Raw genomic sequence first — 14,718 nt, 5'->3', positions numbered from 1 at the left:
AGAAAAGCTGTCAACATGGTTTGAAAATTCTGAATAGACCGTTTGGAAGAAAAAAGTCTTAAAATTTGTAAAATCCATAGAATTTATTTTTTTCTAAAAATGATGTACTACCTAATTATAATAAATAAGCATTCTAATGATCCAGTTAAATTCAAATAAAATGCACCCCTTTTAACAAATGGCATACTGGTCCCTTAGCACAGTTTAGGCACAAAAAAAAATATTTTGTAACATCTTAAATGTTAGTGGAGAGGTGCCCAGATACACTGTTAGGGCAGTACTGGTATATTCCATATTGTACTGTATATAGAACCACTGAGAAGGCCTGCCTTCTAGGCCACACTTTTCTCATGTCACACCAAGACAGGACCTTTAACAAACTTGTATAAATATGAAGATTTCAAGTTGATGAAAAGGTTAGACATACACTTGAAGGCAAAATTAGCATGTAAAGTTTTCTTCAGTGTGGAAATAAACTTTCTCTTTTCCATGATTACAGACTAAACTGTTATTAAAGTAGTTCACTGAGTGGCTAATTTTGGTAGTCTTCATTACTTCCCTGTTAATATTTCTCTATACAATAATTTGAATTATTCCAAATTCTGGGTGTGTTAAATTATTATTAATACATTTCTGTCGAAATGTTAATCTTAATCAGAATTGGACTAAATTCAGAGGTTCATGTCAATACTTACTTGATTCAAGATTGAGAAACTTTAGACCACCCATATGTTGGACTATAACTCCCTTTAATCCTAACTATAATAACCAATGCTTAGAAATGATTAAAATTGTAGTCCAGCATCATTTGAAGAAAAATGACTTTCCCATCACTGATTTAATTATCAGGTAGCCTTAGTCTTTAGGAATTCCATTAAGAAGTTGTATTTGGTACTATGTATAACTAGTCCTCACTTAATCAGGGCAGTTGGAATCAGAATTTCTATTGCTAAGCAATAACGGTTGTAAAGCACAATGTCCCAAGACTGCCTCACTTAGCTTTGGCAATTCCAGCAATCTTGGTTGCTTATCATTAAGCAAGGATAACAGATTGTTAAGTGAGGACCTCATGTGACCACAGCTTGTCACTTCCTGCCAGCTTCCAATAGGCAAAGTCAATGGGGAAGATGGCAGGAAGTCTTACATCCCATATTGCTTATGAGTGGATGAGTGGTACAAGCAGGTGTGGGGGGTGGGTAGATGCTGTTTTACAAGTGCAGCTGAGTAGGTGGGTACTCTAGAATATAAGAGAGTGTGCAGGTAGCTGTTGTGTGAATACAATGATGCTGTAGCCTGATACAAGTGCAACTGGGCTGGCAGGTGCACACTACAGAATGTGGGTAGGGGATGTTCCATGCTATGTAGTATGAGTTTCCTAACCAAGCTCCTCAGGAGAAAAAGGAATATGAGCACACGCAACCTTCCCTGCCAGCTTCTCCATTGACTTTGCTTGTGAGAAGCCAGCAAGGAAGATTCCAAATAATGACCAAGTGATTGCCAGACATTACAACTGTTTTAAGTAACATCTGGTTGCCAAGCTCCTGAATCGTGTCCATGGGTGTGCAGGGACAGATGGAATTTCAAGGATTGGATGTAAGTACCACTTGTTTAGCACTGTTCTAATTCAAATGATTGCTGAACGAGCGGTCATTAACTGAGGACTACTGTAATGTTTGGCAGAGCCAACTACCATTAGAAGACTTTCTGGTTATTGCCATAATGTGTATAATCATAATCCAAATACATTTGGCAAAACTGGATTCCTATGATGCTTATAATTTTGAAAACAAGAAATTTGTTCCAAACTAAAATTGCAGAGTTGATAACTGGAATTGGTTAATATCATATCATATATCATATCATATCATATCATATATCATATCATATCATATCATAATATCATATATCATATATATCATATCATATATCATATCATATATCTTTTCAGTCAGGATTCAGGCTGGCCTATAGTACTGAGACAGCATTGGTGACACTAGTGGATGACTTGTTTTATAGTGGTTCTCCTTTTGCCATGACAAGTACCAGGCAGTGTTTGCAGGGTAAAGAGGTCCAGCTATAGTCCCATCTTATATGAAGTGCCTCAGGACTTGGTTCCCACTCCTATTTAAAACCTCTATAAAGCCACTGCAAGAGGTCATCTGCCAGCAGGAGCTTTGGTATTACCAGCATGTTGATGTTACCCAATTGCATATCTTTTCCCAATGTATTTATTAAACTTGTATATCACCCATACAAGAGGGCTTACAGATGTTTAATTAAAATGCATTATAAATCATTAAAACAATAAGGATAATAAATTTAAAATCCAATTAAAATACAACTAACCAGGTTGAAGAGGCAGGGAACAAAGCGTATACAGGAAAGAGATGGGGTGTTATCTCCTCCTTTAGCCACCTTCATTAGCCAATGCTGGACAAGATATGCCCTTTGGATGCTGGCTCAATGCTAGAGGCTGTGAGGGCCTGGATGTGGACAAACCAGCTGTGACTCAATCTTAGCAAAATGGAGTGCTTGTGGACTTTTAACCCCTTAGAATCAGGATAGTTGACATCTGGGATTCTGGAATAGGTAACACTCCCCCAGACAAATTTGGTGCACAATTTGAAGATCGTCTTCAACTCTTGGCTCCTGTTAAAAGAACAGATAGGAAGGAAAATCTGTTTTACAGATGGTACTTTGCACCGGCAAGGTTAGCTAAAATGTATAAAGACAGATCAGCAAAATGTTGGAAATGCAACCAAACACCGGGCTCATACTACCATGTGTGGTGGACATGTCCCAAAACTAAAAAATACTGGTTAAAAATACATACCTGGTTAGAAAAAATGACAAAGAAGCATACTGAACTGTGACCAGAGACATTTTTGTTGGGCATCCTTCCGGAAAAATATGACAAAAAGACTACATATTTGATTTTACATATACTGACTGTGGCTAGGATTGTATTTGCGCAACTATAGAAGAGTGAGGAGATCCTGTCAGATGAGACGGTAATTCAGAAAATAATGGAATGCGCAGAAATGGACAGATTAATGCTTATCATTAAGGACAGAGAAGATACTGAATATGTTCTGACGTGGGAGGTATTTTATCAATGGCTAGAGAATAGAAACAGAAGTTAGGAAGGAGGAGATATAAGAAAAGAAAATGTTACTATGGAGAGCCGTTTATGTTGATGTTATGTACTATTGTAAATTATATAGATAAATAGTTATATTATTGTCATTGTGACGAATACAACAACAAATATGCTAACTATGAATTTTTAAAGAATTGTACCCAATTCATGCACTGTTCAATGGAGATGAAAAGTATTATAAATAAAACAAATAAAACATGAGGGGAAAAAAGAACAGATAGCAAATGTAGCCAGTGTGACGGCTCTTGCACAATTCATCTAGTGCACCAAATATTCATTTCAGAGTCCCTCTGGGAGGGAGATGAGTGGTTTTAAAATTTGATAAACAAAAGTAAAAAAATGTCTGGACCAGGAGGCCTCACTCACAGTCACTTCTGCCCTAGTTATCTTCCATTTGGATTTCTGCAATGCAATCTAAACGAGGATTCTTTGAAGACCATCTGGAAGCTGCAACTATTTCAGAATGCAGTAGCACTGCAGTTTGGTGTGCCCTACAGTTTTTCTGATTAACACCATTGCTGCATGAGCTGCACTGGGTCCTAGTTGTTTTCTGGTTGCAATTCAAAGTGCTGGCAGAAAGCCATGTTCCTTATGGGACCACTTCTCCCAGACATATCTCCTTGTTCTACTAAGACAGGATATGAGCACTCCAGGTCCACTCCCTTAAAAGTTGCCACATGATGGGACTTGGAGGAGGTATGCCTTTTTGGTGGCTGCCCCAGCCCAGCCTCCCTCTTGAGATCCAAGGGATGCCTATCCTTTTAGCCATTTGGAGAGCTGTGAAGATTTGGCTCTTCTCCCAAGCTTTGAGCTAGGATGAGGGTTGAGCAAGTAGGCTGTTTAATCTAGTACCTGGTACTTTCGTTTTTGGCTTTTTGGGGATTGTTGTGAGACACCTAGAATCATTACAGTATATGAGATAGTCAACTATATGTTCTATAAATACATAAATATTAGCGCTTCATACCTTCATCCATTGCACTGCCTGTTGTATTGTTTCTAGATCCAATTTAAATTTTTGAGGCTTGATCCTTAAACCTCTGAAAAATTTGGGAAAATAACTTTCTCACTCATACTGCTTTCAGATTGATCAATTGTTGTTCTGTGTTACTTTCATAGATGAAATAAGGCAGATACTTCTCTTATAGAGTTGTAGAAGCACTTCCCAAGGAGTTATGTCTGGTTCCTATACTTTGCTACCTAGAAAAACCTTCCTTTTTTAATACTAGAATTTCTACAGTTTGTGTTCAGTTTTATTTTTTATTACTTGTATTATCCTGCAATAGTGTATGATACACTATTTTATAGTTATTCTGCATAACTGATTGATTGCACTGCATTCTACTATTGTCCTTGTTTTGCTTTTTACTGTTTAAAAAAACTTTTAATGATTTCAGCCTGTTATTAATTATCATTTTATTATAATTATTAATTATTAATCTGTTTAGATACATTAGATTGGCTGTCACATATATTGAAATTGATTGAAATTGATCATTCGATATGGATCATTGGATATAATAATTATATAATAATTACTGAAGAGCTGAATCCTTTATCACTGTTCATATTATGTCTTTTGTCTTTTATCTTTTTATTTATTTATTATTTATTTATTTATTCATATTTTTATACCGCCCTTCTCCGAAGACTCAGGGCGGTGTACAGCCAATAAAACGACAGAAATCCTAAACAAATTAAAATACTATAACAAGTTTAAAAATCTGATTCAACCGCTGTATACTTAAAATATTAGCTAAAATTTTATCAAAAACTAAAACCCTATTAAAACCCTATTAAAACCCACTAAAACCCCCCATACTAAAATCAATCAGGCCAGCCCCGCTTGGTGAAAAAAGAAAGTATTGAGCTCGCGTTTAAAGGTTCGGAGATCAGGGAGGAGACGGAGTCCCACCGGCAACTCATTCCTTAGAGCCGGGCCCCCCACAGAGAACGCTCTTCCCCTGGGGGCCGCCAGCCGACATTGCCTAGCCGACGGCACCCTAAGAAGGCCCTCCCTGTAAGGGCGCACTGGACGTACCTTTTGAAAGGGATTGTATGGAGAAGTCATAGAAACAAGAATAATAGGAATCCTCTAATGCAGGGGTGTCAAACTCAAGGCCCACAGGATCTAGCCTGCAGGATGCTTAGATCTGGCTCACAGGGCTACCCTGGAAACAGGAAAGGACCAGCCTGCGGTGCCTCTGCCAGGGAAAACAGCGCTGCGGCCCTCCCAAGCTCTATTTTCCCTGGCAGAGGGTGTAGGAGGCCGTTGCAGCTGAAAACGGAGCTCACTAGGGCTGTGTGCGGTCTTTCTGGGCTCTGTTTTTACTGACAGGGTTGCAGGAGGCCGTCGCAGCTGGAAACGAAGCTTGGCAGCCCATTTTCACTGGCAGAGCACTCGGGTCACCAAAGGCGCCCCCAACATGAGTGACGTCAAGCTGGCCCCCTGAGATCAAACACAACCCTGATGCGACCCTCAATGAAATTGAGTTTGACACCCCTGCTCTAAAGTTATAGGTCATGCCAAATTTGTAACAGTAAGTTTAGTATATAGCAGCTCCTTGTTTAGCTGAATCAAAATTTTGAACATATAGTCTATATTTGTATTTTTTGGCTTAGTTATTATGGCTTTAGTGAGTTTTTCTGATGATAGTTTTAACTGAGAAAATGGAGTAACATAAAAGAATTTTGTATCAAGTTTGTTGTATTAAGGTAGCAACAAATGTATACTTAATTTAACAGTTAATGTATTGTATAAACATTATAATGTGAGTTAACACATAATTAACTTTGATAATTTAAGACACAAGGCTAAGATCCAGTCAAATAAACACCTTGAAGTACTTTTAATTTTTATTAAAGATGCTTAAATAATAATCATTTACTCTCTGAAATCAATAGTCTTTATTAGGACAATAGTACTTTTCTCCGGCAGAATATTGGCATAGATTTAGAAAACTGTAATCATAATGCATCACTTTTCAAAAGGGATTCTCAAACTCATAATATTTCCATATGAGTATTTTGAGACAGAAAATATATATTTTATATATATTTATTTCTCATATCTGCCCTATTCTTAGGAGTCTATAGTTTGTAACCCTGTATAATTGCAGTAGCATCCTAGAGGTTTCTGCCAAACCTGTTTCTTCTAGTTTCTTTTGTTCCAAGTGATGTAGTATTATTTTATTAGTTACCATTTGTATTAATTACTCACTTTTGATGGAGTATAAGATAGATATTGCTATTATACCTCTGCTGAATGTTTAACTTTCTCTTTAAGGAGACCATTATGATCGAGCTCGTCGCCTCCAGTCTAAAATGATGACAAATTTGGCAATGGCCAAGGACCGTTTGCAGCTGTTAGGTACTACTTAATGTTGTTACTTTAGAAAATTGTAGAACTGGTAGTGTATATATTTAAGATGTATTGAGAGAAAAATGATTGAAAACTAATTTTTAAAAAAAGTTTGAAACATGCGTTTCACCAATAGACTTCATTTTGCATCAATGTACTTGTTTAGAGATGCAAGTATATTGTCATAGTTTGGTTTCCTGATATTTTAAAGGGGAAACTGAAGAATGAGTGAGTGATATCTTTTTGCGAAAACTTTTTCAAATGCAGCATGAACATAAGTTGCTTCTTGAAATGGTTAAGCAATTGGTGCAGAATTAGCAGTGATGGAAGATAGCATAAAGTGCATGTTAGAAAAATAATTCATAGAGAAATTGTTGCTAAAATTTAAACTAAATAGCTTAACTGCAGATTACTTTGAAGAAAAGTAGTAAATTGTTGAACAAAATAATCTTGAAGACAGTACAAGGGTACAGACCCTTGACAAAATACCTAATGAATTCAGTGACAGTTTATCATAAATTGAAATATTTTAAATCAAAGCGTTTATAGATTGAAGCAAAATAAAACTAGATAGCAGCAAAAATGTCTGGAGGGGCCAGGAATGAAACATGTAATGTGATCTCATGAGACATGCTCTGCAAATTACCTACTTAGATCAGAAGTTAGGATGCAAAGAAGGGTAGGATTTGTATCATCACATCATACATGTTATTTTCAGTCATTACAATTATCTTTGGACTTCTAGGGATAGCAGTATCTCAATTAATTTATTCACTGCTGGCTTTCTTGAAAATGCTGTTAAATCATTTATCTATGTTACATGGTTTATGTCTCATAGGGCTGAAGCTGGGATAGCATGTACGGCTTTACTTATTTATTAGGAGAAACAAGGACATAGAATTTCTCCCTATAAATCAGATGGTTTATAATTTTGTAAATCTCATTTACCAACTCTTTAGTTATGTTGATTGTTTTAAGAAGCCAGTGTTAACTAATAAATATAGATTAAAAAACCCCACATTCCTTAGGTTTTCCAGTTCATTATTCTTCCAAACAGTTGTAGTGCATTCTCCACGTGTTTCTCATGATTATTCAATTATTTTTTGAATATTTCTTTTGTAATTAGTCTGGTAGATCTAGTTGCCATTTTGTATTAGGCTTCCATAGCCACTATTTTGTTGTGGGACTCAGCAGTGTCTCAAATTTCAAATGTACTTCAGCGGCTAAAAAGATTGGGAATCCTTAGAGTACAGTATATAAAATCAGGAGCAGAACATTTTAAATTTGGAGGTATGGTGCCAAGAAGATTTTGTATTTTTCTGTGTCTGTGGTTTGCTTAAAACTGCATCTCTAAATGTCATTGACTGTGACCAGAAAAATTGTGAGATTGGAATTTATAGAAATACATACTTTATAACCAATTATTATTATTATTATTATTTATTCGATTTTTATACCGCCCTTCTCCCGAAGGACTCAGGGCGGTGTACAGCCAAAGTAAAAACAGACAATACAATATACAATTTAAAATACAAATTAAAAAACTTATTTTATAATTGGCCTAAAAAACTTTAAAATATATAAAAAAACTAAAAAACCCTTAAAATTACTAATAGAAAATTTAAAAATCAATAAAATTTAAGCCAGCCCCACGCGAATAAAAAGATGTGTCTTCAGTTCGCGGCGGAAGGTCCGAAGGTCAGGTATTTGGCGTAAACACGGGGGAAGTTCGTTCCAGAGTGTGGGAGCCCCCACAGAGAAGGACCTTCCCCTGGGGGCCGCCAGCCGGCATTGCTTGGCGGACGGCACCCTGAGAAGTCCCTCTCTGTGAGAGCGTATGGGTCGGTGGGAGGCATGCGGTAACAGCAGGCGGTCCCGTAAGTACCCAGGCCCTAAGCCAATGACAAACAGAAACTTTTAACAAGAATAACATTATGCAGCTGCAACATATATTGGATTAAAATAACTTGCGAAATATGAAGTGTCAAATGTAAACTACAATCCTGTGATGTGGAATTGTACCTTTGTTGATTTCCTGCACCTGCAGCTTTGATAATAGTGAGTTTTTTCTTCCACAGGCTTATAAAATACTGGTATAACTTTAGTGTTTTCCTGAAAGGCTTCCTATTGCTGTTGCTCTTTTCTGGAGGCCTGGAGCAATCTAATGTGCAGGCCATGGCAAAGGATAGAAATTTAGCTACATTTTAAAGATGCTATAGGACACAGTTTTATCTGAAATTGCTGTTACAGCTATAAAAGGCTACCTCATATAACATGTTTCTAATAGGATAAAGAGGCAAAAATGTACCCCATCATTTTAGAGCTGGCAGAGCCAGGTCTTCAAGCATTTAAAAAAGGGAAGTGGTGGTCTGCCTTACTTCTGATGGGAGGATGTTCCAAAGGGTGGGAACAAAGACACAGAAGGATCTCTTCCTGGACCCTGCCAGTCAACATTCTTTAACTGATGGATCCACGGCATACAATCCCTGCCTGACCAACTGGGACAAGCCAACATAATGGGGTGAAAATGGTTCTGCGGTAAATTGGACCCATGCCATGTAGGGTTTTAAAGGTCATAACCAACATTTGGTTGGATCCATAAGCAAATTGGCAGTCAGTGCAGCTCATAGAGGTAGCAGAGGTATTATATGCACCATCCTTGGGAAATCCAAGGTTGCTCGTGCAGCCGCATTCTGTACCAGCTGAAGTTTCTGGGTGCTCTTCAAGTATCGTTATTTATTTATTCATTTATTTATTTATTAGAATTTGTCAAACAAAAATGAGAACAAGAATAAGAGAATAAAAATACTATGACAGGGATGATAGGCATGTTATTTCACTTATGCATGCCCCCTCTATGTATGAATGTGAAGATAAAATAGCCCTTGCAGACTATTGGTCTGCTTTTAGACAGTTATTGCCTTCTAGTAAAATTGAACATCAATCCCACAGTTCAGTTCTGTTTACAATTGAAACCCTTTCTTATTGGATTTAATTTTAGCTATTCAACCCATTATCAAATTCAAGTAATTTTCCAGCATTCCAGCTTTCTTGGAGTTGGATGATAGGGAGCACCAAGTAATATTTATGATATCTTACTCTGAAGCTCTCCAGGACAATACTGAACAGGTTAGGGGACAGGATACAACCATGGAGGGCTCTAATATTAATAATATAGATGTTGAAGATAGTGATCAAAACACCACCTTTTGAACTAGGCCTGTAAGGAAGGACTGGAACCTGCAAAACAGTATTACAAGGCCCACATCAGTCAGATGATACAGAACAGGTGTCAAACTCGTGTCATCATGGCGTCGTCACTGACGTTTCCCCCCTTTGCTAAACTGGGCGGGGGCGGGGCCAGCACATGACACATCTGGCCTGTGGGCCGTGACTTGACACCCCTAATGTAGAAGAACACTATGTTAAATAGTCTGAAAGCTACTGAGGGATGGCTGCATCATCCAGTTTGTAGACAAGGTCATCATGAAAGTAGGTTCATGTCATATTCACATTGAAAGCCAATTGACATGGATGATGGATCAAAAAAATTAGAATCATCGAGATATATCTGAATGAGGAAGTTACAAGCTGATCAATCATTTTTCTAAAAACTGAATATTTCAGATTATTCAATATTTGTGCAGCTCCCCCCCGAGTGTTAAAAGAGTGTTTTCAGTAGTGGTCTTATTAATTCCTTTAAGCTGGGAGACAATATCTGTCACTTACAAAGAGGGACTGATAATTGTTTTTAACCTGAGGCCAGTTGAGTTGATAGTTCCTAATTTTTATATTGCCATACACCATTTGCATCCTTGTGATGTGCAAAGCCGAAGCAATACAAGTAATTGTGGGGGTTATATCTCTAAGACCTGCCTCAGCATTGATGTTCAGTTCAAGTGGGTCTTCTTAGTTTTAACTAGAGAGTGTAATATGTTCTGGCTTCTTTCAAAGGAGATGCCACACACTGAGAAATGCAATGCTTTTCTGCTCTATGTAAATACAATGGGGTAGAAGTATAAATATTTTTCTACCATGATGATAAACTTCAAACCAATCTTCAGAAAGGACCGATCTGTGGCCTAAATTCCTTCATTTATTTTCAGCTGTTATCCTGTCTTTTTTCGTTGATCTCACAGTTTTTTAATAAACAATTTGGATTTGTAAAGGGAAGAAAGCACTTAGAAATGAAAGTAGCTTGAAAATCTATGTATGGTTTTGCCATTGATATTCTTAACCATAGTATATAATTGGCAGCATTCCCAGTCACCATATTCATTTAGCTGTGTTATCAGTAATTCTTGTGGGAGGTCAAGATTCTATGTTCAAGCAAACATCAGTGCTGTGACTTATGTTTGGAAATGAACATGAAGGCAGTAAACTTTTTCATTACTGATTAGATATAAGGTATATTCTCAATGTCGGGGGAAACGGCGGTCAGGTTGGGGAAAATCCTCTGGCTTGCCGTAGGACCGAGTCTGCAGAATTCTTATTTAGCTCCGCCTCCTGCAGCCCCTCCCAGCTTTTCGACTCGGTCCTTGCCAGGACCACTAGTGTCGTGCCTTTCTCCATTCAGCTACAATTAGGAATAAAGTTTAAATATCTACCCTTTTAACAAGAAGCTGCCTGGTTTCTGCTGAGTTCCGGCTCTATCCTACAATCTATTGCCGGTAGTTCCTGGGTAAGCGACCACGGGTTCGCCCCGACGCGCTCCCAGAGGGCTCGCTGGATCAAATTTCAGCGAGCGGGCAGCCGCTCTTCCAAGCGGCTTGCCGGGGCGTGGAGATCCTCAAGAGAAGCCTTCCTTTCAGCCGATCGCTTTTGCAGCCCCTGGGCGAGCGATTTGAACGGCCCTGCTTTCTCTCTCTCTCTCTCTTTCCCGCCCATTCCAACGCAGCGAGAGAGAGGATTAAGAAACGACTTCGGGGATCTCCGAGCCTTGCGGTATCGCGTTAGCAGCCTCAGAGGCGAGCGATTCTGCTTTGGGCTCAAGCTTGTTGGTTAGCGGTTCCAGGAGACTCAAAGAACCTCGGAAGGAGTCAATTAAGCTACTAAGGTCGTGAGTACTCCTTTCAAAATATTGACCGTCAGTTGGGCAGTTGATTTTGGCGGGAAGACCTCAGCTCCGGCAGATAATTTTTGGCGGGAGGCCCCCCTTAAAATGGCGGATGATAATGGCGCGGCAGCTAATGAAGGCCCTAGGGACAGGAGACAAGACCACCATATTAGCGACCCGGGAGAGGGCCCCTCAGGGGTCTCTCCTTCTACACTGCTAGCCACCAACAAAAAAGCTAAGATTCAAAAACCTAGTTCCCGAGCGGAGGAACGCCGGCACAAGGCCTTAGAGAAAGCTATATCCAAGTCCTTAAAGAAGACCTCCAAGTCTGTGAGGCCTATTTCGGAAGCAGTAGTTCCCACAGGAAACGTAGTGGATATCACTTCTCCAAATTCCTTACCTGCTCCTCTCTCAAACACTGGGGCCTTGTCCCCTGACCGCACGGGAGCCATGAGGTTTCCCCCCCCCTCCCAAGTGGAGTCCCTATTCCCATCTCAGGCTGAGGTTTTCCCTATTATCCCTGGGCCCCCTGGCTCTGATCAGCAGCCCTCCGGTCACCCAGTCACTACTGTCCCTCTGCCTCAAGAATTTCAGGGCACATCTGGGGTAGCACCAACCCTTTTTCAAGCTCTACCATCTTCATCCCAGCAAGGTACCAGCATTAATACTGCGACTAATAACCTACCCATGATGGCTCAACCTATACTAGCAAATGCTCCTTTCATGTCACAACAACCAATATTGCAGCTGCCAGATTCATTTGGGATGTATATCTCAGAAGCCATCAAGCAAGGGATGGCTCAGTGTCTCCATCAGGGTTCTACAGGTGGTCAACCAAATTATCATTCAGTAAAACATTCATCCCTGAGGTCAGATCTTCCGGCAGAGGTGGCCGCTAGAGGGCAGGCCCAGGAGCATTCACCAGATTCATACAGTCAAGAAGCTTTTTCTGATGAGGAGGAGGGTGAACTGGCCCTCTCTGACGATGAGGGTTTAGCCCCAGATCAACCTTCCTTTGTGGGATTGTTTAAGCCACATCTTTTCAGATCATTACTATACAAAGCACAAACCTCTACGGGACTGGGAGTCCCTACGTCTGCTTCTACGACCCAATCCACGCAAGATCCTTCGGGTCATCTGTTTGCCCAACCCACGGTGGCTTCGGAAATTATCCCTGCTCCTAAACTCTTCCTCGATGTTGTCGAGCGCCAGCTACAGACTCCAGGTTCTGGCTCCAATCCAAGTTCCATGGACAAGAGATTTTATAATGTGGCTCAGGATCTGGACAAGTTGTTGCAAGTGCCTTCAGTGGACGCTCCTGTGGTAGCTTTGACAACGTCCTCCCATCTTGCTGGCCAGGCAGATGAATCCCTTCGGCCGGAGGAGAAACGCGCGGCCCGTACGATAGTTAATTGTCATCAGTCTTCGGCCTGGGCTGTCAGAGCTTCCACTGCATCCTCATTTTTCAGCAGATCTGCTCTTTTATGGATCAAACAGCTGCAGAGCAGGATCCCTTCATCAGATCTCAGATCCCATCAGGACATAAATAAGATAGTAGCCGCTTTAGAATTTTCAGCAGATGCTTCACTTAACGCAATTAAATTTTCGGCAAAAGCCATTGGCTCGGCTGTCTCCTCACGTCGACTGCTTTGGCTCAGGCACTGGCAAGCGGACACCAGAAGCAAATGGCGTCTAGCATCCTCTCCCTTCTCAGGAACCAGTCTCTTTGGAGCCTCTCTGGATCCCATCGTGATAGAGACCAAGGATAAGCGGAAGATACTCCCATCGTTATCTAGAAGAGGAGAAATTCGCCAACAGCCATACTTTCGGCCTCAGCCCTTTCGTTCACTTGATTCAGGAAGTTTTCCCTCTCGATCACAACGTTACCTGCCATCTAGAGGGCCCCAGACTCGAGATGGGCAGGTCAGACAGGGGTTTAGATACTCTAACAGGAAGCCTTTTCGGGGGGGAAGGGGGAGGGGATTTAGACGCTCCAAATGAATCTTCCTTTACTCCCCCCATTGGCGCTCGCCTTAAATATTTTTCGGCTCAATGGGATAACTCGACTTCTGACAATTGGGTTAAAAACTCCATAAAATTTGGTCTCTCTCTTGAATTCCAATCCATTCCCCCGGATACCTTTTTACGCTGTCCCGTCTCTCGCAATGCTATCTCCAGATCCCTGGTTGCAGAGGCCATTAACCACCTGGTTTCCATAAGGGCTATTCAACCCGTACCTCTGGATCAAAGAGGTCAGGGATTTTATTCCCGTCTTTTCGTAGTCAGTAAGGCTTCGGGGGGATGGAGGGCGATTCTTGATTTGAAGGCCCTTAATCGTTACATCATTTACCACAAATTCAAAATGCATTCACTTCGGACTATTTTAGAATGTATCCGTCCGGGTGACCTCCTATCTTCAATTGACTTAACTGAAGCATATCTCCACATCCCCATACTTTCTTCTCACCGTAGATTCCTTCGGTTTTGTTATCGGGGGCGACACTATCAATACAGGGCATTGCCTTTCGGACTGTCCTCTGCCCCTAGAGTCTTCACAAAAATTTTATCGGCCCTCCTTGCCCACATCCGCTCCACCCCCATTAGGCTTCAGGCCTACCTTGATGATATCTTGATCATGTCATCTTCGATATCATCAGCGGAAAGAGATGTGGCCACTACTGTCCAGATCTTACAAGATCATGGTTTCTCCATAAATTGGAACAAAAGTCACCTTTCACCATCCTCCCGCATTGTTCATTTGGGGGCGGTAATTGACACGGAAAATTCTATGGTTTTTCTCTCTGAGGACAGGCGTAACAGCCTCTCCAACCTGGCGACCCATTGTCAGTGGATAGGTCCTACCCCCTTGATTCTGTTATCTCAACTGCTAGGAAAAATGGTATCCACCTATGACATTATTCCGTGGTCTCGTCTCCATAGCAGGCCTCTGCAGTGGATGCTCCTTCCGCATCAGCGAAATCACGTCAGCTCTTCCTCCAGGACAGTGACCCTTCCCAAGGACGTTCGGGAGTCTCTGGAATGGTGGACTTCAACGGCCATTCTCAGGGGAACCTACTTCAGGGAACCACCCCGGCTGACCATCACCACAGATGCCAGCCTTTTTGGCTGGGGGGCTCATTT

The 14,718-nt window shown here is 40.6% G+C and overlaps 1 protein-coding gene across 5 annotated transcripts in view; it reads left to right on the top strand.

Moving 5' to 3' along the window:
• Positions 1-14,718, top strand: part of SPAST (spastin) — a 56,286-nt gene that overhangs the window by 7,201 nt on the left and 34,367 nt on the right. For all 5 annotated transcript variants that reach the window (XM_058164861.1, XM_058164846.1, XM_058164852.1 and 2 more), the window contains exon 3: positions 6,447-6,530. In XM_058164861.1, coding sequence (XP_058020844.1) covers positions 6,447-6,530 — 84 coding nt within the window. The remainder of the gene's footprint in view (positions 1-6,446; positions 6,531-14,718) is intronic.

The sequence above is a fragment of the Ahaetulla prasina genome, chromosome 1, assembly GCF_028640845.1.
Source record: "Ahaetulla prasina isolate Xishuangbanna chromosome 1, ASM2864084v1, whole genome shotgun sequence".
In the NCBI taxonomy this organism is placed as follows: Eukaryota; Metazoa; Chordata; class Lepidosauria; order Squamata; family Colubridae; genus Ahaetulla; species Ahaetulla prasina.
This window is presented reverse-complemented; position numbering and strand designations above follow the sequence as displayed.